The following is a 21,385-nucleotide window of genomic DNA, read 5'->3' on the forward strand; positions in this document are numbered from 1 at the left end:
AAACGTCTGACAAGCTTAATAGAGATACTGATTTCATTTTCCAGCAGGACTTAGCCCCGATCCACACTGCCAAAACCACCAGTACGTGCTTCAATTACTGTTGTAACCACGGTGCTTGAATTACCAGCAAACTGACCTGACCTATGGAGAATCTATGGAGTATTGTCAAGATAAAGATAGACACCAGAACCAGATGAGCATTGGGCTTCTATTACACCTCAGCAGAACCAGAGGCTGATTGCCTCCATACCTTGCTGAATTGATGCAGTAATTTATGCAAAATGAGCCCCAACCAACCCATACTTAGTTTCTGCATCTGTTGTTATTAGTATTATGTTATGTTGTAATCTCCCTAGCAACTGGATTTGGGGGTTTCATGTGCTGTAAACCAGCAAAACTAACTGAAATGAACGCTTGAAATAAACCACACTCTGTTCTGGATTGTACTCTTTAATTTGAATTGTTAAAATAAATGAACATTTCAACGATGTTCCAGTGTATTGACATGCAGTGTGCTGTATCTGATGGGATATTCAAAATGTTGGATTTGTTTTATGCAAATGTCAAGGACTCATACATCTCTACAGCAAGACCTCCTCTAGGCAAATCAGATCACAATCTTGTTTTTCTCTGCTCGAAATATAAGCCCCTTGTTCAGAGGCAACCTGTAATAAAGAGGACTGTGAGAAAATGGTCACAGGAAGCTGAAGCTCTGCAAGGTTGCTTTGAGGCTACAGACTGGGACGCACTGTGGCAGCCACATGGAGAGGACATCAATGCCATGACTGAGTGTGTAACAGACTATATAAACTTCTGTGTGGATAACATCATCCCCACCAGAACCATGAGATGCTTCCCCAAAAACAAACCTTGGACCACCAGTGACCTGAAGGTGTCATGGAGTGACATTTTTGGACTTTATGGTTTCTTTTGCTAGTCCTTAGATCTTAGGTTGTTGTGCTACCTCCAGTTCTCGGTTTCCTTTAGTTCATGTTTATTCTTGATTCTGTTTTATCTTGGTCTGTAGTTTTCGTTTAGGTCTGTTTCACTTTTTTGTTAATCAGTCCCTTTCCTCATGTCTTAGTCTTATTAGGTTCACCTGCTCCCTCTGTCTCCCTGCGTCCATGTCACACCTGTTCCCTGTTTCTTTGATTACCTGCCTTTTGTTCCCCTCTCTGTGCTCTGTGTATATTAGTTGTTCTGTTTGCTTAGTTCCTCGCTGGTTCGTTCTGTTGGCTGGTTCGTAATGTCGGGGGAGGACTGTGGGTCGGACCAAAGCGCAGACAAGAGCTTGGTAGCCGCATCTTAGTACTTCATGAACTCTGCAGGTCACTTAAGGCAAAAACATAGCAAAAACGTAGCATAGTCTCCAAATGAAGCAAAACAAAGCATAGACATGGTAGGGAACGGGGTAGTAACAGAACGAACCAGCGAGGAACTAAGCAAACAGAACAACTAATATACACAGAGCACAGAGAGGGGAACAAAAGGCAGGTAATCAAAGAAACAGGGAACAGGTGTGACAAGGACGCAGGGAGACAGAGGGAGCAGGTGAACCTAATAAGACTAAGACATGAGGAAAGGGACTGATTAACAAAACAGTGAAACAGACCAAAACGAAAACTACAGACCAAGATAAAACAGAATCAAGAATAAACATGAACTAAAGGAAACCGAGAACTGGAGGTAGCACAACAACCTAAGATCTAAGGACTAGCAAAAGAAACCATAAAGTCCAAAAATGACCCTCCATGACAGAAGGACCTGCTTAACAAGAAAAAAAGAGCCTTCAGAGAGGGAGACAGAGAATTATTGAGGAGTTTACAGAAGCAACTTAAAGTCAAGATAAGAGACAGCAAGGAGGTGTACAAGAAGAAGCTGGAGAGCAATCTCCAGCAAAACAATATCAGAGATGTGTGGACAGGGATGAAGAAGATCACAGGCTTCAAGCAGAAGGATGATCAGACAAATGGAGGTCTGGACAGAGCCAATGAACTGAACATATTCTTCAATAGGTTCAGTTCAGAAACAAGCTTCACATCCTCCTCTCCTGCTCACAGCCAAACAGACATTCCATCTTCCTTTGACCCACAGGACCCACAGCTGTCCAGTAACTCAAATGTTTTATCTTCCACCTCAGCCCTAGACCCTTCTGCTTCTACATGTTTGCCTTCAACTCACCCATCAGTCCTGAATAACTATAGACCTGTTGCCCTGACATCTCACATCATGAAGGTCCTAGAGACTCCTGTTGGCCCACCTGAGTAAGCAAACAGTAAACCATCAGGACCCCCTTCAGTTTGCTTATCGCTGTGGAGTTGGAGTTGAAGATGCCATCATACACCTGCTTCAACAAACCCACTGTCATCTGGACAAAGCCAGCAGCACTGTGAGGATCCTGTTCTTTGATTACTCCAGAACATTTAATACAATCCAACCTGATTTGCTTTGTCAGAAACTCCAGAAGACTCAGATGGAGGCCTCAACAATCTCCTGGATCAAAGACTACCTGACAAACAGACCACAGTTTGTGAGACTGAAGGGTTGTGAGTCTAACCAGGTAGTCAGCAGCACAGGAGCACCACAGTGGACGGTACTCTCACCATTCCTTTTCAATCTGTACACCTCAGACTTCCAGTACAAGACAGACTCCTGTCATCTGCAGAAATACTCGGATGATTCTGCAGTCGTGGGGTGGATCAGAGATGGACAAGAAGATGAGTACTGGAAGGTGGTGGACCGCTTTGTGGCATGGTGTGGAAACAATCATCTCATTTTGAACGTGACTAAAACAAAGGAGATGATTGTAGATTTTAAGAGAAACAGGAATAAGTCAAAAACTATTTCTATCATGGGAGAAGAGGTGGAGGTGGTGGAGGAGTATAAATACCTCGGTGTTCACCTGGACAACAGACTAGAGTGGAGATGCAACTGTGAAGCCATCTACAAGAAGGGACAGAGCAGACTGTACTTCTTGAGGAAGCTTAGGTCCTTTGGTGTTTGCAGCAAGATGCTGCATATCTTCTATAAGTCTGTTGTGGAGAGTGAGATCTCTTCTCCATCATCTGCTGGGGAAGCAGCATCAGAACCAGGGACTTAAAAAAGCTCAACAATCTGATAAAAAAGGTTGGTTCTGTTCTGGGGACTCCTCTGGAACCTCTGGAGATCATTGTGGAAAGAAGGATTCTTCATAAAATGAAGAACATTATGGAGAACCCTGAGCATCCTCTTCATGAGACTGTCCTACAACAACAGAGTGTCTTCAATCAGAGGCTTCTTCAGATCTGCTGTAAGACGGAGCACTACAGGAGATCCTTCCTGCCCACAGCCATCAGCATCTACAACAGCTCTTTGAGGAAACCTTAATAATATGAGCTACAACAACATTTAATTTACCTTTGGGATTAATAAAGTATTTTTGAATTGAATCGAATATATGGTGCGTTCGTGTTACCTCGGAATTCGGACTTTAGAATGAGGGTACACTCATCTTCCATGTTGTGTGCAGCGTCCAGGCAAACCGTTGTTAGCAATACGTGGTATTTCTTTCCGTTTTGTTAATTCAGACACCCTACCAACATATTCACTGACTGGTGTTGTAAAAGTGAAGCTCAATGAGATGAAAAATAACCCAAACTACCAAGAAACGCTCCATTGCTGCAGCTATCAAACCCATGAGACAGCCCTTATGGGGATTTAATGTCGGGATTATAGAAGTTTCTGAGTTGGGTTTCTGTGTTTTGAGGACCTTCAACATATTTTTTTCCTGACCTTGGAGTTGGAAACTCCTACTTCCCAGTGTGACTGGAACGCACCATGAAACTAGGTCACAGTAGTGAAGAAGGCTTTTATTTTGTATTTGTCTCTGTTTTCTCCGGCTCCCAGTCAGTAACCTGACTCTTTTGACGATGCCGTGACGCCTACGCACCCGCCCTACGTCACTTTCACGTCCTGTTTATATCGTTTTTCCGGAGAGGGGTCTTGGCTGGGGAAGGTATGGCTATTTCGTACCTTCCCAATGCCATGTCGTAGCTGTAAACGAACTATTGCGGACTAAACCATGAGGAATCGGTTTAGTTTTCGTTGTGTCCCGGTGTTACAGAAATTATGGAAAGAAATACAATATAAAAAGCTAAAATCTCATGTACAGCGTAATGAAATTTTGCAATATTATCTGACAACTTTCCGTTGCACTGTATTTTTCATTGATTTGTTTCGATCCCTTTATGGACTAGGTGAGTCTGATGAAAGGATAGATTAGGACCCAGGATCAAAAGAACTCTGAACGGCTTCTTACTAATAAATATAATTTATTGGAGCCGCATAACCGCATTTTTATCATTAGATGGACGAAATTTTAAGTTTTAAATTGTTGAAGAATGTACGAAACGTCCCCCGGCTGTGTACGAATAGACGTAAACGGCACCATTTCGTACCAGAACAACTCGGCGAGGCGAAATGACCACGCAGAGCCACTCCTGTTTGTTCGTTTTTTAGGCAAATATGACAATAAAACACAAATTTATACCTGGAAACCAATGTATCTGGCTGCACTGATGAACAAAGAATAAAACAAATTATGATTTTTTTATTCATCTTCCTTGCAAAATTCTTTCAATCGGCAACACATGTTCCTGATTTTTCTGAAGTATATAGATATAAATAGTATATATATAGTACATGCTAAGGTGTACTTAGTATATAGAGTGCCGTATAATCTGCCGTCTATCTGAGAACACCGATGATTTCTCTTAAAATATGTCTTTGATTAAATGTTTTTATTGACCAGTGCGTCACCATTTCTCATGTTAATTATTTTAATGTTCATTATGTTGTATTTGATCTGAAACAGTTTTAGAAAGGGTCATGTCGTCAGAGGGCCGCAGGCTGCTCTTCCTCACACCAAACAATTCCGCCCTCTGCTGGCCAACTAGGGTCATAGCCAAATGTTTTGTCAGCGACTTCAAACTTTTTTTTGTTGACGTGTCACTTTTTTTTTGATTATTGTGCAGTAAATCGGGTTCATATTAGTTCACTGGTTAAAACTTTCGATTTCCGAAATTTCCATTTTATTGTTGCCCGAAATGATGAACCAACATCATTCCTGTACTGTTATCAATAAAGGTGAAGCAGTCTACCTGAAATACCTCCACTAGTCTCATTATTGGTGTCTGCAGACAGATACACCTGAAATCATTGTCTTGTGTTGCAATGGTTAACTCAGAAGAACAAGCAGGAAACTGCTGCTGAGAATATCATAGCTTTCTGGACCATCAAGAACTTTAGGGTAAGAGGTCCAGCTGAAGAGAAGGCTTTAGGGTGTTCATCTCCTCGTGAGGAAGGTGCCACCAGTGCAGAGCTTGCTAAGCTTCTGCAGCAGCCGTGTGTGAGTCCATCTGCAAAGGGCAGCAAAGAAGTCACTTCTGTCCTGCTTCTCCGCAGGAGCTAACCAAGATAGTTGGCTGAATGAAAACCTTGTCTTGCCATTTGGACAAATATCCTAGAGAAGATGGGTGGCTAAGCAGTTAACTGATGAATGTATTCTGATCAGGGTTTCATATAGCTCATTCAACCAAAACAGCTCTACTTGGAGACTTAAGTGATGTTCTGGTGCAAAGTGATGTAGGAAATGAAATTGTGCTGCTAAATTTGATTCAGTCGACCACTAGATCATGTTGGACAGGCTGAGCCATTAAACTATATTTATCAGACCGTATGTTTTCTGTAGCCGTTTCAAATCCCAGATTGTCTTCCATGTCTACTTCATTATGGTGTACCACAGGGTTCTGTTGTGGGGCTCTTGGTATTTCTGCTGTAGCTGCTTGGCATATTTTAAGCATCTTGAAAAACTTTTTTAAACATGTCTAGACATGATATTCTATTGAGGTTTCAATAAAAGCATTTCACACTGATAACATTTTTAACACTTCTTAAGAACCTCAGAAACATGACTTATGTGTCAGCCAAAATCTTTGGCTACAACACAAAGCCTGGCATATCTTAAGGTGATAAACGTCTTTGTAGTTTTAATCTAAATTATGGATTCATTTTTAACTTGACTAACAGTTGTACATATTCATTTTAACAGTTGCTTTGATCAAACAACTAGTTCAGAATCATGGAAGAGATCAAGTATTGAAACAGGACAGAGAGACGAGATAATCCAGTTTATTCTGACAGTGCATTTGTGATCAGCGTTTTTAAAAGAAAAACTGCACAGTTTGCAGAAACCCCAACGGGTTGTGTTTGCCTTCAATGTGGTGAAAAGGCATTGATCTGAAACTCACTCCAGAACCCCGATCCAGTTTTAAGCTGAGCTCAGAGGACATGCCGTTGCTTTGACAACAAAGATGAGGAACACTGGGGTCCTTTGATGCCTCTGCAGCCGCTCAGAAATTAGGCCAGGAATCCGGTGGTTTTCCTGGCGCTCCGAGTTCCCAACCTGGCATCCTACTGTCCTGGAAGCCGGTCTGTTGTTTTCAACAAAATGCTCCTGGATTGAAACTAGAGAGATTTAGATGAATGAAAGAAGCTTGCCTGAATTATATGAGCTACAAATTACTGACAATGAGCATCAGTATCTGCTGGACATCTGATCTCATTATAAACATGCTTCAGCAGAACAGAAGCACCACACAGCTGGATGGAGATAATCTGATCTGATTTTACTTTAAAGCAGCCTCCACAACAATTTAGCTGCAACAATTGATCATTAGCTTCTCACTAGGGCAATAAACTCCAGTAAAGTAGATGTATTTTAGAGTAATATAACGTCGGAGAAAAGGAGACAAATAGACATAGCCGGCCCAAGGTCGGCTTTATCCCAGGGCAGTATATGGTTTTGGACCCCACTCACAGTTAAGTTTATCCCCCCCATCAGCCTCCACCACTAACATCTCTCTGAACATGTCCCTGCTTGATTGTTTACTCGTTCCTAACATGAGACAGGTTACATGTTGTAACTTTCACTTTGCAATCAATAATGAATAAATAACACTTCACATAAACCATTTTTAGAGGGGGGACAACTTCATTACTGAGGTGTATTTAACCCTCCAGGTTGGAGGAGTCACGTTTATTCTTATATGTGCAAACAAAAAATGTATGTTGGCCATTAGTTGTTCGGGTTTCTTTGCAAAAAGTTCAATTGTTTTCTAAAAGTAATTTAGATACAAGCAGCAGAAATCGGAAATCTGGCACATTTATTCATATAATAATAATAGTTAAATATTAAACTAAAGATTTGTTTTCTTTGAATGTTTGATCACAACTAATACATTTGTCTGTTTTTTAAATTTAAATAAATTCATATATTTAAAGTGATCAGTTGGATAATATCTGGGGTCCTTTCATGACCTTTTACACAGTTACGCATTTCCTGCATTGTGATGTTATCTGTTGCATGTCTGCTTTCTTCAGAGCCGGATCATAGGGAAACACAATCTGGTACCAAGGAAAAGATGGATGGAAGGAAGGAAAGACAAAAGGAGGGACGGGAGGTAGGACAAAAAGGAGGAATCAAGGGCACAAGGAATGAAGGAAGGACACATAGAAGGATGAAGGACAGTAAGATATATATGAGAACGGACAAAAATAGGGAAGTTGGACATAAGGAAAAGAAAGGAGAGAAGTACACAAGGAAGAAGAAAGAACAAAAAGAAAGAAACAAAAAATGAATTAAGGATTAAAGGATGAAGAAGAAGGGAGTTAAGAGAGGTAGGAAACAAGGAAAGACGCAAAGACTCAAGGAAGGAAAGAATGATGTGCACAGATGAATGAGGAAGAACACAAAGAAGCAAAGAAAGGAAGAAAAGAAGAAAGGTAATAAGGAGGAAAGGAAGCAAAGAAAAGGCAGAGGTAAGAAATAGTTCAGGGAAGAAAAGAGGGAGGACAAAAGGAAGAAAGCAATTTAGAAAAGGAATGAAGGAAGGACAGAAAAGAGGATGGATTGAGGAAGGACAAAAACAGAAAAGGAAGGACACATTTAAACTGTGGTACAAAGAATAAAGTCTGGAAATACAAATATGTCTGCAAATTCTTGCTCCCTTTCTATCATTCTATCCAAACCTGGAAAATATTGAAATCAAATTCCAGATTTTTCCAAAGTGCCCTGGAAACCTGCAAATACGATAACACAATTCAAGTGCTCTTGGGGGCCCCCTGGTGGCCTTGAGGCCCTAAGCAGTGGCACAGTTTGCTTATGACTCTGGCCGGCTTTCTTTAAGGCTTGCATCTCAAATTCCAACTAAAGTTTCTCATTTTCAAATGATTTCCAGGTTTCTTTTTAAGCCTTAAGTGAATGATCAGAACAGAAAGATGGGATCAGAACTGAATTCTGCAGAGCTTGGACAGAGCCTGGAACGTCTCCGAACCTAGAGCCTTTCTGGATGTGGGATCGGTATGGAGAGCGAAGGGAAGCCGCTCCAGCAGCACAATAAAAACAACATCCCGCCTGCAGCCGCTCAGAGGTGTGCACTGTGAATTTATTGGATGTGCAAATTCTTGCAAGAGGCAGCTCAAGTGACACAGTAAGTCCAAGATGCTACACCGTGACGGGCTCGTGGTTCTGTGTGTTGGATCGTGTTTGTGTGTGGGTGTGCTGTTCAGTGGGAAGCAGGATACATCCGAACCGTTCCAACTGCTCTCAGGGACAAAACACCAAATAAAAAACAGTGACATTTTCTGGCTCCCTACATAACTGCTCTCGCTATGTACAATAGAAGCTTATTCATATATTTATACTCTTCATCTCTACTCCTTCGTTGCTGCCGAGTCATCATCTCCTTTTTGTATTTATAGAGCATTTAATATTTACAGTATAAATTACTATGCAGTCCGGTGATAAATAACTTAAATAAAATGACGTGGCGTTCACAGTCTGTTGCATGAGATGAAGCTGAGGCTCGCTCCTTCAGGGTTACTGACAGAGAGGATGAGGAGGGTTGGAGCTGAAGCTCTGGGAGGGAAAAAGGTGGAAAACAGGTCCTGAACACCAGCATTGCAGTATTTTAAATTCAATGTTTCTAAACTAAAACTAGAGATGCTGAATCAAATCTGATTTAATCTGATGGAGTTAAAACAGAATGAAAGAATTATTCCAGAAAACACATCTGCCGGTTACATTTGCACATTTTCTTACAGAAGTGTTTTGCAGAGCAGTTACAGACATGATAAAAAAGAAAGTACACGCTCCTTCACATCTCAGATTTGATGTATCAGGACATATTATACTGATCTGGTCTTCACCGGCCTCCAAAAACATTTAAATCGTAGCTCAGGTGCTGGACGAACACTTCAGGTTCCACCCATCTATCGTCTTTACCCTCTTATCCTTGATGGGACCTTATTTATTAAACAGAGATGAAGCCAAAATAGAAAAGATTTGCATCAGAAACTAAGTACACCCCATAACACTTCTGACTTTATCAGTCTCATCTCCGTGGAGAAACTTCGGTACAACCTTCTTAACGTTGCTTCTGGTTTTTGAAGTTTCTAGACAGATCATTTCCTGCGGCTGTAAAATGAGCCCTGATCATCACCCCTCCTCCACCATGCATGACAATCGGCATGAGGTGTTTGGGGTGATATGCTGTGATTGCTTTTCTCCTGACATACTGCTGTGCATTATGTCCAAATGTCTCTACTCGGGTCTCCTCTGTCCAAAGGACATCCTTCCAGAAGTCTTCTGGTTCACTCAGATGCAGCTTAGCAAACGTAAGTCCTGCTGCCACATTCTCGTCAGAGACAAAATAGACTTTTTACTTCAACCTTTCCACCAAGACACCCTGTCATGAAGTTTAACATTTAACATGCCAGCTGAAGCCTGCAGTGGCTGAAATGGAGCTACTGGGTTTGCAGTTATTCTGTGCGTTGCATGATTTGAATTTGCAGGGACGTCTACTTCTGGGAGGACTTATGAATAATCTTTCTCTTGCTTTCATGATGGATTTGAAATGCTTTGAAAATGACCTCATGAACCTTCCCAGATTGACGTGCAGCAACAGTTGCTTCTCTGTGGTCACTGCTGATGTCTTTCCACCTTGGCCTTGTGGTCTATATCAGCTGCCAGAACTCCTGCCTTCATAAAGCTGCTCACACCGAAGACGACCAGTTGATCAAGTGCATTTGAACAGCAGCACCAGGCTTTCCCCTTTTAACCCAATGAAAACAGAAAAGGTGTACTTAGCTTTTCTTTACACAAACTGTGTATTTGGGAATCATCTTTGTATAACAAATCATGACGACTGCTACTACTGAGGTAATATTTAAAAGAGGGTGTACTTTCTTTTAAAGGTGTCTGTATGAGCAGTCAGTATTTAACCTGCGCTCTCTGAAGAATCGGGGGAAATCTCATTTAGAAGTTGAGCTAACAGTAATACCAGAGATGTCCTCCAGGGGTAATTTGTACACTCAATGGAGATGAAAGTACTAAAGTACTTTTGAAATGTGTTAACATCTGCACGTATAATTAAAACTAATTCAGTTGATGTTTTAAGAACATTTAAACCAATAAAAATGTAAATTTAGGCATTTGGTAATGGGTTCTTGCTCATCTGGGAGTTTCCCCTGATTCTTTATCTTGAGATGTCTCTGACTCCCGTCTGCTGCATGTAAGATACTAGCAGCTCTAAACTACTCTGCAAAACCCTGTCTCTCAAACAACAAATGCATCTTAAACAAAACAGGAACAAATGTGGAAATTGTTTCCCAAGTCCAGGAATCTGCATCAGGGTTTCAGGCTTCATGAGCAGTTTTCCACCTCCGAGGTTCAGCGAGCACAGAGACACACCGAGGGGTTAATACTGGAGTGGTAGAGGGGGCTTTGGTCCTGGTCGTTGGCCCCGAAAGAAGGTTTAAGAGGTGGAAGGTGGTGTCGAACAGATAAGACAACGGTGAACTGAAGAGATGGAAGAGGGAGGGATGAGTGCAAAGCTTCTCCTCCAGCTATACCACCGTCCCACTTGGAGAGTTCCCGTTCTGTGCCGTCAGGTTCTGAACAAGGCAGAGAAAACAGGAATTAGACCATCTGAGTCAGAATATCTGCTGCCAGATCGTCTCTGAGCTAAATAAAGGACTGAACTATTTTATTCCACAGGGGAGACAATTTCACACTCATCCATTTTCTTTGTTAAACTTTGATGCAGGTCACCAGTGGCGGTTATTGACCCTGATAATAGAGCTCTCTGCCCTGAGCGCCTTGCCATCATGGGGCGGCACTTTCACCTAAAAAAAAAAATCTCTTTAGACGTTCAATCAATAGGGATTTAGCGCTCCCCTGTGGTGTCCATAGTGAAAGTTCTGTAGGAAAACATGGCTGCATCCTTTCTCCAGCACACCTGAATCAGATGATTGTCTCGTTTCCAGGCTTCTACAGAGCAGACTGACCGAATGCTGATGCGGGAATTCAGCCATTTGGTTCAGGTCTGTTGGAGAAGGGGTGCATCTAACAGTAGTTCTCCAGGACTGGACTGGATACCCCTGTTCTGTTCTACAAGGAAGTGACATTAGCTAAAACACAGTTTGAGATCTAAAAGCTACTTCCTTTTATTTGTAAAAATATATTTAAAAAACCTGGGCTGAATTATTCTGTCAGAGGGGGCAACTCCAGTCCTAGTGGGTCGGCGTCCTTCAACTTTTAGATGTGTTCCTGGTCCAGCACACCTGAATCAGTTACCTCCTCAGTATGCAGTCAAGTTCTCCAGAGTCCTGCTAATGACTTAATTATTATATTCAGGTGTTAAGCCAGTGACATGTCCAAAAGTTGAAGTACCCCAGTTTGACACCTGTCTTTTAAACTGGGAACAGCTTCTTTAAAACAGCTTTAATATGTGAAAAATATTTCTGAGTATTATAAAAAATATTACGCTGTTTATCACCCGACGCACATTTGTGAAGGTTTGCAGATGTGCCAAGCAGTAAGAATGTTGCGCATGAACCAGATGGAGAGGCTTTGGCTGGTTTTGCGTCATTAGAGAAAGGGCTAGGGTCATTTGGGGTTAAGGGTTGAATATTTCCCCACAAACAACCAGAAGAGACGCTGAATTGGTGGGACCTGAATAGAGCACCTGCAGCTAGTTCCTTCTGTCCTACAGATGCCTGTGAAGACTAACTTGGACATCTGTTCCTCTTGTTTAGATGCCACAGGCTCAGGGTGAGACAGGTAAAATAATTAGAAGACGAGGCCCGGCTGAAAGAACCCCAGAGAGATTGCTTGGGTGCTTGCTTCTTCAGACAAGATGTTTCCATTCATTAGAAGAATCCCAGGATGACATGGCTGATAACCAACTATTTTACTACATCATCTATAGCAGGGATCTTAAACTCCAGTCCTCAGGGGAACATTTTCTTGCAACCTTTAGATGTTTCTGCTTCAGCATCCCGAAATTGAAAATAAGGCTACCGGGACTCTGTAGAACTCGGTGTGTTGGACCCGGAGCATATCTTAAAGTTGTAGGACACCAGCACCCAGGGATTGAAGTTTAAGACCTCTGAGAAACCTGAAAATATATTTGGTTCCAGTTTTAGATGTAATACTCAGCAGAATAAAGTCTTTCTCAAAGACGTACCGCCTTCCCCGGCCGCGCCCAGGTACAGATCAGTCCCTCCTGGCAGGCCGTGATGATGCAGTCGTCCATGAACACCAGGACGGTCAGCCTCTCGTGTGCAATCTTCTTGCAGACCAGCGGCTCCAGCAGCGGCACCTCGTGCATACGGGGGCACAGCGTGGTTCCGAGGACTTTGGCGCCGTCCAGCCGGTTGCTCCTGGGTGCCACGTTGATCTTGTCATTGCTTTTGCTGATGTTGCCCAGGCTGTGGTAACGCTTGTGCTCCTTCTCAACCCCTCCGCTTCCAGATTTGTCCGACTTGCGCTCCTGCAGGGACAGCGTGGCAAAGCGGCCGATGCTAAACGGGGTGCTGTTCCCACTGCTGCTGTTCCCTCCCCCTCCTCCGCCTCCCCCGCTGCCCTCAGAGGCGCCTTGAGCCTTGGAGGCATTCGCCACTGCAGGGTGGGGCAGGGAGTTGGAGCGGGACAGGGAGCGAGGCAGCGGTAATGGAAGTGTCGGTGGGTTGGAGGTGCCGGTGTTGGTGCTCGGTGGGTGATGGTGGCCCTCCACCCCACCGCTCCCTCCACCACCTGAGCTGCTGTTGACCCCCCCGCTGCCAGAATTGGGCAGAGAAGGCCCGAAAGTGTTAGTAAAGGCCCGGGACAGAGGCAGGCGGGGGTAGAGCACATCATCTGTCAGGTCCCACAGACAGAACTGGGTGTCCTGCCCCACTGAGCCGAACCGGTAGGTCACAGAAGGCGAACCGCCACCTTTAGAACTGTGCCGAGAGAGCCGCGACAATGTGCTGCTTGTTCGAACCCGACCAAAGTGCATGGAGTTATTTTGCGCCCCCTGATGGAGGTCTTCCTCACTGCCGCTGAGCTCCATTGGCTCGTCGTCTTCCAGCGAAGTCGTGAAGGGATCAAATGCCACAACGTTAACCCAAGACTTGTGGCCGTGGCCCCTCGCCACCACTCGACTCTCAGCAAACGACCAGACGGTGACCAGATCGTCTTCACCGCCGGTAGCCAGGTATTTCCCGTCAGGGCTCCAGGACACACAGAGAAGCCCACCAAAGTAGCTCTTCATCACCCCCTGCAGCTCCATCGAGTCAAAGTGAAAGACGCGCAGGCAGCCATCCTGACCCACGCACGCCACGTGCACGCCGTCTGGGGAAAACGCAAACTCGTTGAGGCCTCCCTCGCCCACGGCCCACCGCAGCAGGGGGTTGCGTGCCGTTTTGCTCTTGCAGGCGTAGACGGCAAAGCCCTCGCCCTGCCGCAGCAGGGAGTACTGCGGGGCTGTTGTTCCACAGGGGTGGTCCACGTTGTAAAGGTAGAGGTGGCCACTGGCATGGGAGGCCAGGAACAGGTTCTCTGACTTAGGAAGCCATTTCAGGCACGTCACCTTGGATTTGTCTATCAACCTCTGGAACACAGGAAAGGGTTGCACAGAAAAGAGGGAATGGTGTTTATTATAGTATTATAAATAATATAAAAATTCACAGTCGTAGTTACACAGAAATTAAGGCAAAATGGAAAAGCTGCAGAGTGTCCAGGCTGTATGTCTGGAAAAGAATCCTAAGTCATCACCCCTCCGCCACTGTGCTTGACAGCTAATGTAAGGTGTTTGGTGTTCTCCAAATATAGTGCTGTGTATTTTGTCCAAACATCCCATCTTTGGTCTCATCTGTCTGAAGGACATTGATCCAGACTCCCTGTGGGTCATTCAGATCTAACTTTACAAACTAATTAATGTAGCCATGTTGTTCTCAGAGAGGACGAGGCTTTTTACTTCAACCCTTCCAATCAAGCCACACTTGTTCAGTGTTTTTCTAATTGTCCTGTCATGAACTTTATCATGCTATCTGAGGCCTGGGTCTGAATCTGCTGCAACCTCCACGTCTGAGAAGTTCGGCAGCTGCCTCAAATGTTTTCCACTTGTGAATTATCTTTCTCCTCGTAGAATAACAAACTTTGAACAAGTACTCGTACTCGTCGTCTTCCGCTTTATCCGGGACCAGGTCGCAGTGTAGCAGACTCAACAGAGACACCCAGACATCCCTCTCCCCAGACACCTCCTCCAGCTCCTCCGGGGGGGAGCCCAAGGCGTTCCCAGGCCAGCCGAGAGACATGGTCCCTCCAGCGTGTCCTGGGCCGTCCCCTGGGCATCCTTCCGGTGGGACGTGCCTGGAACACCTCCAGAGGAAGGCGTCCAGGAGGCATCTGTTATAGATGCCCGAGCCACCTCAACTGGCTCCTCTCGATGTGGAGGAGCAGCGGCTCTACTCCGAGCCCCTTCTGGATGGCCGAGCTACTCACCCTATCTCTAAGGGAGTGTCCAGCCACCCTACGGAGGAAGCTCATTTCAGCCGCTTGTATCCGGGATCTCGTTCTTTCGGTCATGACCCAAAGTTCATGACCATAGGTGAGGGTAGGAACGTAGACCGACCGGTAAATCGAGAGCTTAGCTTTTCGGCTCAGCTCTCTCTTCACCACAACAGACCGGCACAGTGCCCCCATTACTGCGGCAGCCGCACCGATCCGTCTGTCAATCTCCTGCTCCATTCTTCCCTCACTCTTGAACAAGACCCCGAGATTCTTAAACTCCTCCACTTGAGGCAGGAACTCCCCTCCAACCTGAAGAGGACAAGCCACCCTTTTCCAGTCGAGAACCATGGCCTCGGACTTGGAGGAGCTGATTTTCATCCCTGCCGCTTCACACTCGGCTGCGAACCGCCACAGTGCGGTACTACTTTGAACAAGTAGTAATTCCATTATTATTTATTACACCAAGATGAAGCCCAAATGGAGAGGTTATGTGTAGAACACTAAGTACACCCCTGCTGCTTCCAAACGATTTTCCAAAGAAAAAGAAGCAACCAGGTGCAAATAATAACATGCATTCGATTACCTGAACAGGTGAGATGTTAAAACCCCCAAAGCACGTTTTAGAAAGGTTGAAGGAGCAAACCTCATTTGGCTGCATGGCTTAGGTTGGCAAAGTGAGATCTGAATAAACCAACATCCCTTGGACAGGTCACAGGAGACACGTTTAGTCATAATGCTCTGCACCATGCTGGGAGAAAACCAAACAAAGCAGATCAGCACAAACACCTCATACTGTCTGTACGGTGGTGGAGGGATGATGATCTGGGCTTGTCAACCATGAACTCCTCTGTGTACCAAACTTTTCTAGAGTCAAATGTGAGACCAGCTGAAGCTTGACCTAAACCTCTGTCAGAACAATGTGAGAAACCGACATTGAATCATCGGGTCTACCAAGATTTTTATTCAAAGCGTTTCCTACTTGGCTTGATCTGTTTAAGAACAGAGTTAAATCTGTTGTGTGATTTTCTACACATATAAATTTAGATTTAAATAATTGTAGAACCTGGTAAAGGCCAGGTTCTGATCTCATAGACATGAAAATAAACGTTTTTTATTTTCTTCTGAATGTAGGTGGACTTATGGAGTTTGTGCAAAAGGAAAGTGCATCCAGAGTTTTTAAAGCTGTTTTCCACTTTTCAGAGGAATATTTGTACAGTTTTGTTTTACTTTACAAGGCAGATTTGTTAGCAGCTGTGCATCCTTTATTGCACTGAAAAACAGTTCATAAACAGCATGGAAAAAAGGTCTAGAAGAGTGGCCTCTTAAACTGAATAAATGCGACAGAATTCCTACCTCCTCATTGAAGAGCTTGCTGGTTTCCTTCTTGATGGGGTCGAGATACTGGACCTGCCCGGCAGAGAAACCCACGATGAGCGCCACGCTCTCGGCTGTGGCAGAGTACTGATTGAAGTCGTGACACGTTGGCTGAGTCCCCTTGTAGATTCTCTTGTCTATGGGTTTACTAAGGTCCACGGCCTGCAGGGAGCAGAGCGGAGACATCTGTGAGCAGAAAGCAACTTCTCAGCGACACTCAGGGGGTCGCATGTTCCTTAATCAGGTCAATATCTAACAAACAGAGGGGTTATTAGCGGCTTTAGGGTTAAGGCTTCACTTTCAGTTCCTTGGCAAGTTGTACTTTAACAACAGGTTTCAGAAGCCATTCACAAGGTGCTGGTATAATCCTGGCTGGATTATTTGACCACTCTTCTTGTCAGAAGTTCCTTTAATTTGCCTGTTTCCTGCCACTAACCTGGCTTTTAAACAAAATAAATCAATTTTTAACAGGGTTTAGGTCGGGACTTTAGCAAAGCTATTTCAGTAGCTTAATGCTACCCAGCTTTAGTTGTTCCATAACCAGCGTTGGTGTGTTTTGGGACCTTTGTTCTGCTAGTACCACCAACCGTGTCCAAGTTTCAACCATTCCACCCCCTCAGATGAAAAGAAATCGGTTGGGATGTTCAGGGACATGGCTGCATTATGGCTCAATGGTTAGCACTGTTGCCTTGCAGCAAGAAAGTCCTGGGTTCGAATTGCTGCCTTGGGTCTTTTTGCATGTTCTCCTCATGCATGTGTGGCTCCAGGTACTCTGGCTTCCTCCCAGAGTCCAAAAGCATGACTGTTAGCTGAACTGGTCTCTTTAAATTACCCCTAGGTGAGAGTGTGTGTGCACGGTTGTTTGTGCTGTGTGTCTCTGTGGCCGTGTGATGGACTGCTGATCTGCCCAGGGACTATCCGGTGTCTTAATAAGTGCTGGAGATAGACACCAGCACCCCCCATCAACCTGCAGATGTTCAGTAAGCACCAAACGTCCACCAAGGCTCCAGACCACCCTGAACTGCAAACTGCTGGAAGACCAGTTAAGTCAGTTTAATATAACAAGGAACTAAGAAGGTACCGACCACAACAACACCTTCAAGCTTGACTGCCAGTGGTAGGATGTTCTTGGAACCCACCACCAGAACAGCTTCATTGCCTGCTGCCAGTATTTGGCAAACTGGATGAAACAGTGAAGAGGGATTCTCAATAATCAATAGAAAAATCTTTAATGGCATCACAGCGGCCATCTCTTCCTTTGATTTATCTTTAATGATGAGCTTTGAGGTCTGAAGGCCTCTCTACCATCACCCTAATCTTTAGCTCCCTCCATAGATCCTCTATCAGATTCAAATCAGGACTCTGGACATTACCTCCAAAATGTTAATGTTACTTCCAGTCAGAAGAAACATTGTAAAAGTAAAAGATTACTTTAAACTTTAAAACATTTTTATATTAACTGTAAGATTTAGCGATCAGTTCGACAGTTTTCTTTGTCTTTCACCCGATCACACCTTTGATTTTCCAACTTCCTGCCCTAAAAACGAAGCAGCTGGTGTGAAGGCAGGACTGCCAGGGTGGCAGGTGTAGCTAAGAGACATGGCAACTTTAAAAAACCCAGAAACTTTAAACAAGCTGTAGCAATAAACAACATCACACTGAGCAATGTTTCAAAGATATTACAAAGAAACCGTTAAAATATCTCTCTACTTGTTCCTGTTCACATCAATCTAGTTTTAACTCTGCAGCACAGCTCACTGCTAAAGGAAGTTAGAGAGGAACAATAAGGCAGATAAAAACTGTAGACCACGAGTGGATCAACACATCTGGCACATCTGGATGGACTGTATCTCAAAGAATCTCTGTTCTGTGTAGAATCAGGTGTGACCTAATTAAACAGTACGAAACGGACTCACACTTTTTACACATTTATTTTGTTTTTGCTTTTTATCACACATAAATGTTTCAGATCATCAAAAAATAACAATTTTAGACAAAGATAAGTAAGACGAGTAAATATGAAAGGCAGGTTTTAAATGATGATTTGATCTATTAATGGAAGATTTCAAAAAGAAACATCATGCTCTGATCTTAAGAAGTTTAAGAACAAAGTCACTGCCATCTATCAGTCTAGAACGGAAAACAAAGCAATTTCTTTGGTTCTGGGACTCCACAGAACCACAGTTGGAGCCTGTAAGAGTGGAGTGCCTTCCCAGGAGAGGCCAGGAGACCAAAATAATTTCATGAGCACATTCATGACTCATCCAGGAGGTCACAAAAGACCCCAGAACAACATCTAAAGCTCTGAAGGTCTATCTGCCTCAATTAAGGTCAGAGGTCATGATTTAACAATAAGAAAGAGACACTGGGCAAAAATGGCCTGCATAGGAGAGTTCCACGGCCAGAACTACTGCTGACCCAAAAGAAAACATTTACCAAAAAGCATCGTAATGATCCCAAAGACTTGTGGGAGAATATTCTGTGGACTGACGAGACAAATGTGGGCCTTTTAAGAAGGTTTACGCCTCGTTACATCTGGTTTTATAACTTGCAGCATTTCAGAAAAAGAACATCATACCCACAGTGAAGCATGGTGGTGGTAGTGTGATTATTTAGGTGACCCGCTGTAAGTGATGGAACCATTAATGCTGCTCTCTAGTAGAAAATCCTAAAGACAAATATCCAACCAACAGTTCATGACCTAAAGCTGAAACACACAGGGCTTATGCAGCAGGACAATGATCCAAAATACACATGGAAGTGTCTAGTCAAAGTCCGGACTTAAATCTGACAGAGATGCTGCTGCTTGACCTTAAACAAGTCGTTCATACTTAAAAAAATCCTCCAATGTGGCTGAATTCAAACAGAATTGCTCCGCAGTTTGGAAACGACTCGTTGCCAATTGTCCCAAACGCTTGATTGGACTCTCAGGAGGAAACTATATTTTCATACAAGAGCAGGTTAGTTTGACTTTTCCCTACTTAATAAATGAAAGTCTAATTTGAAAACTACTTTTGTATTTACCCAGGAAGATTTGTTTGATGATTTGAAATATTTAAGTGTGACAAAAAAGCAAAAATAGAAGAAATCTTTAAGGGTATAAATACTTTTCACTGCTATGTAGGATTAGAGTCTCAAGAAGGACTTGTGAAAAGGACAACAGCTTCTACTGACAGTAATAATTGCAGTAACATCAATGCTGATTCAAAGAAATCAGGTGAGAATGAAAAATGTTCTTCATGAAGAACCAGATCCAGATTATTCTGCTTTGATCACAAGAATATTTCACTGTTTACGTGGCTCAGCAGATCAAAAATGTCAATATTTAGATGCTTACATGGACTTTCTGTAAAATCAGCAGTAACTGGTGTGTAAACCTTCAGCTGATGAATATTTCAGGGTCCATCAGCAGCCTTCTAACTGTATGAAGTGAGGACTGGTAAACATTCAGCTGCAGCCAGCAGCAGATGCTCTTTGGTGAGAAGGCAGTAAAAGGAGAGCTGTTAGAGCCTCTCTGGTTGCTTCCTGCTCCTCCAGCATCACTGTGGCCCTCCTGCAGAGTCCTCTGACACACTGCATCCATTTTAGCACCCCACATCCAGGAGGCCCCGTGATAAAACATGATCAAATCAGGCTCCCAGCAGCCGACCATAGGGTTAGCAAGCTGGGCTAAGCATGAGGCAGAGGAGGCTCACCTTCTTGATGTTGGTGTAGGTGTAGAAATACAGCTCCCTGCCGATGTTGAAGCACACCCGCTCCGACTCCTCGCTTGGGTCTTCGGGCTGCAGCTTCACCATGGAGACCCGGACCGGCGGCAGGAAGCCCGCCGGGGAGGAGTTGGCCGCTGTATTGGAGGAGGAAGAGGAAGCGGCGGCCCCGGGCCCCTGCAGCAGCCCGACCCCTGCACCGGGGATCGGTCCGGGTCCTGGCCCGGGCCCCAGCGTGGCTCCGGCGGTCGGGCCCCGCGGCAGGCCGCCCCGCTGTTGCGAGTCGGAGAGGGTGAGCAGCTTGTAGAAACCCTCTCTGGTCCGGAACTGGGATTTAATCTCATTGATATCCTTCAGAGCGCCGCCATCTCCGGCCATTTTCAGTGCAAACGAGCCTCACAGGAAACACAGATTCTGACCTGGAAATAAAAAACACTGCGATAAAAAAGAAAGGAAAAGAACTAGAACCGAATCAGGACTGATGGAGAAGAGCAGCAGCAGCCGAGCTCAGCCAGGCCCGCTCCAGCACACCTGGTCCTATCCGGTGCATCTTACAGCCGCACCGCTGCCGCCTGCTGCCTAACCCCGCAGAGGCAGCTTCTCTGAGCCGGTCCAAGCATCATCCTCGGCCGGTCTTTACCTCCGATCATCTAGTGTGCGTAGAGTGCGTGAGACGGTGAGCTGCTGCTGCTGGTCGAACCTGGCACTGCGTCGGTGGTCCGAGAGAGGGCGGGTATATCCGGGCTGGATCACCCAAACGCGACCACCTGAAAACTGCTGCTAAACAGTCCAATTAAAACACACAAAAAAACAATGGTAGAAGTACTGATTCCTACTCCTCCCAAATGGATTGTAAATAATAAATTAAATTCACTCTATTTAGAAAGCACGGGCGAATCCAGAAAGCTTTGTGGCCAGATGGGGGTCACTAATCTTGGTGCGGCAAAACAAAAACAAAACCCAGAAGACAATTCCAGGACATTTTTATGTACATGGCTGTGGCAATGTCTCTTTTCAAAGACACTGAATGTTGTCTGTTCATTTTCATTTTGCTTGACAAACCTCTCAAGGCTGCAATTATCCCTGTTGCTGGTGCACCTTTCCTACCACACGTTTTCCTTCCACTCAACTTTTAATGAGTATGCTATAACTTTACAATACAATCACAAAGCAAATAAACACAGATACAGACACAGAAAAACTAATCAAATGATAAAATCAAACAGAGGTAATTAAAAAAAGTAAAATAAAATAAAGAGAATAGAATGATGGACAAGAAAATGAAAGGAGAATTGGACTGAAAACGCAACTAATCATGCCTAGATGGCCCAGTCAAAGGCCACTCTAAACAAATAAGTTATTAATCTTGATTTAAAGCAACTTAGGGTTTCGGCGCTTTTACAGTTTTCTGGGAGTTTATTCCAGATTA

The 21,385-nt window shown here is 44.2% G+C and overlaps 1 protein-coding gene across 1 annotated transcript; it reads right to left on the minus strand.

Moving 5' to 3' along the window:
- Window positions 1-8,462: 8,462 nt before the first annotated feature.
- zmp:0000000529 (WD repeat-containing protein 20) lies at window positions 8,463-21,101 on the minus strand. Its single transcript, XM_047391799.1, has 5 exons — window positions 20,488-21,101; window positions 19,945-20,375; window positions 16,229-16,411; window positions 12,567-13,973; window positions 8,463-10,992 (listed from the first exon to the last, which is right to left on the minus strand). The coding sequence occupies exons 2-5, from the start codon at window positions 20,332-20,334 to the stop codon at window positions 10,945-10,947; spliced, it is 2,028 nt and encodes a 675-aa protein (XP_047247755.1). The 5' UTR covers window positions 20,335-20,375; window positions 20,488-21,101; the 3' UTR covers window positions 8,463-10,944.
- Between the last annotated feature and the right edge of the window lie 284 nt (window positions 21,102-21,385).

The sequence above is a fragment of the Girardinichthys multiradiatus genome, chromosome 18 (assembly GCF_021462225.1).
Source record: "Girardinichthys multiradiatus isolate DD_20200921_A chromosome 18, DD_fGirMul_XY1, whole genome shotgun sequence".
Classification (NCBI taxonomy): Eukaryota; Metazoa; Chordata; class Actinopteri; order Cyprinodontiformes; family Goodeidae; genus Girardinichthys; species Girardinichthys multiradiatus.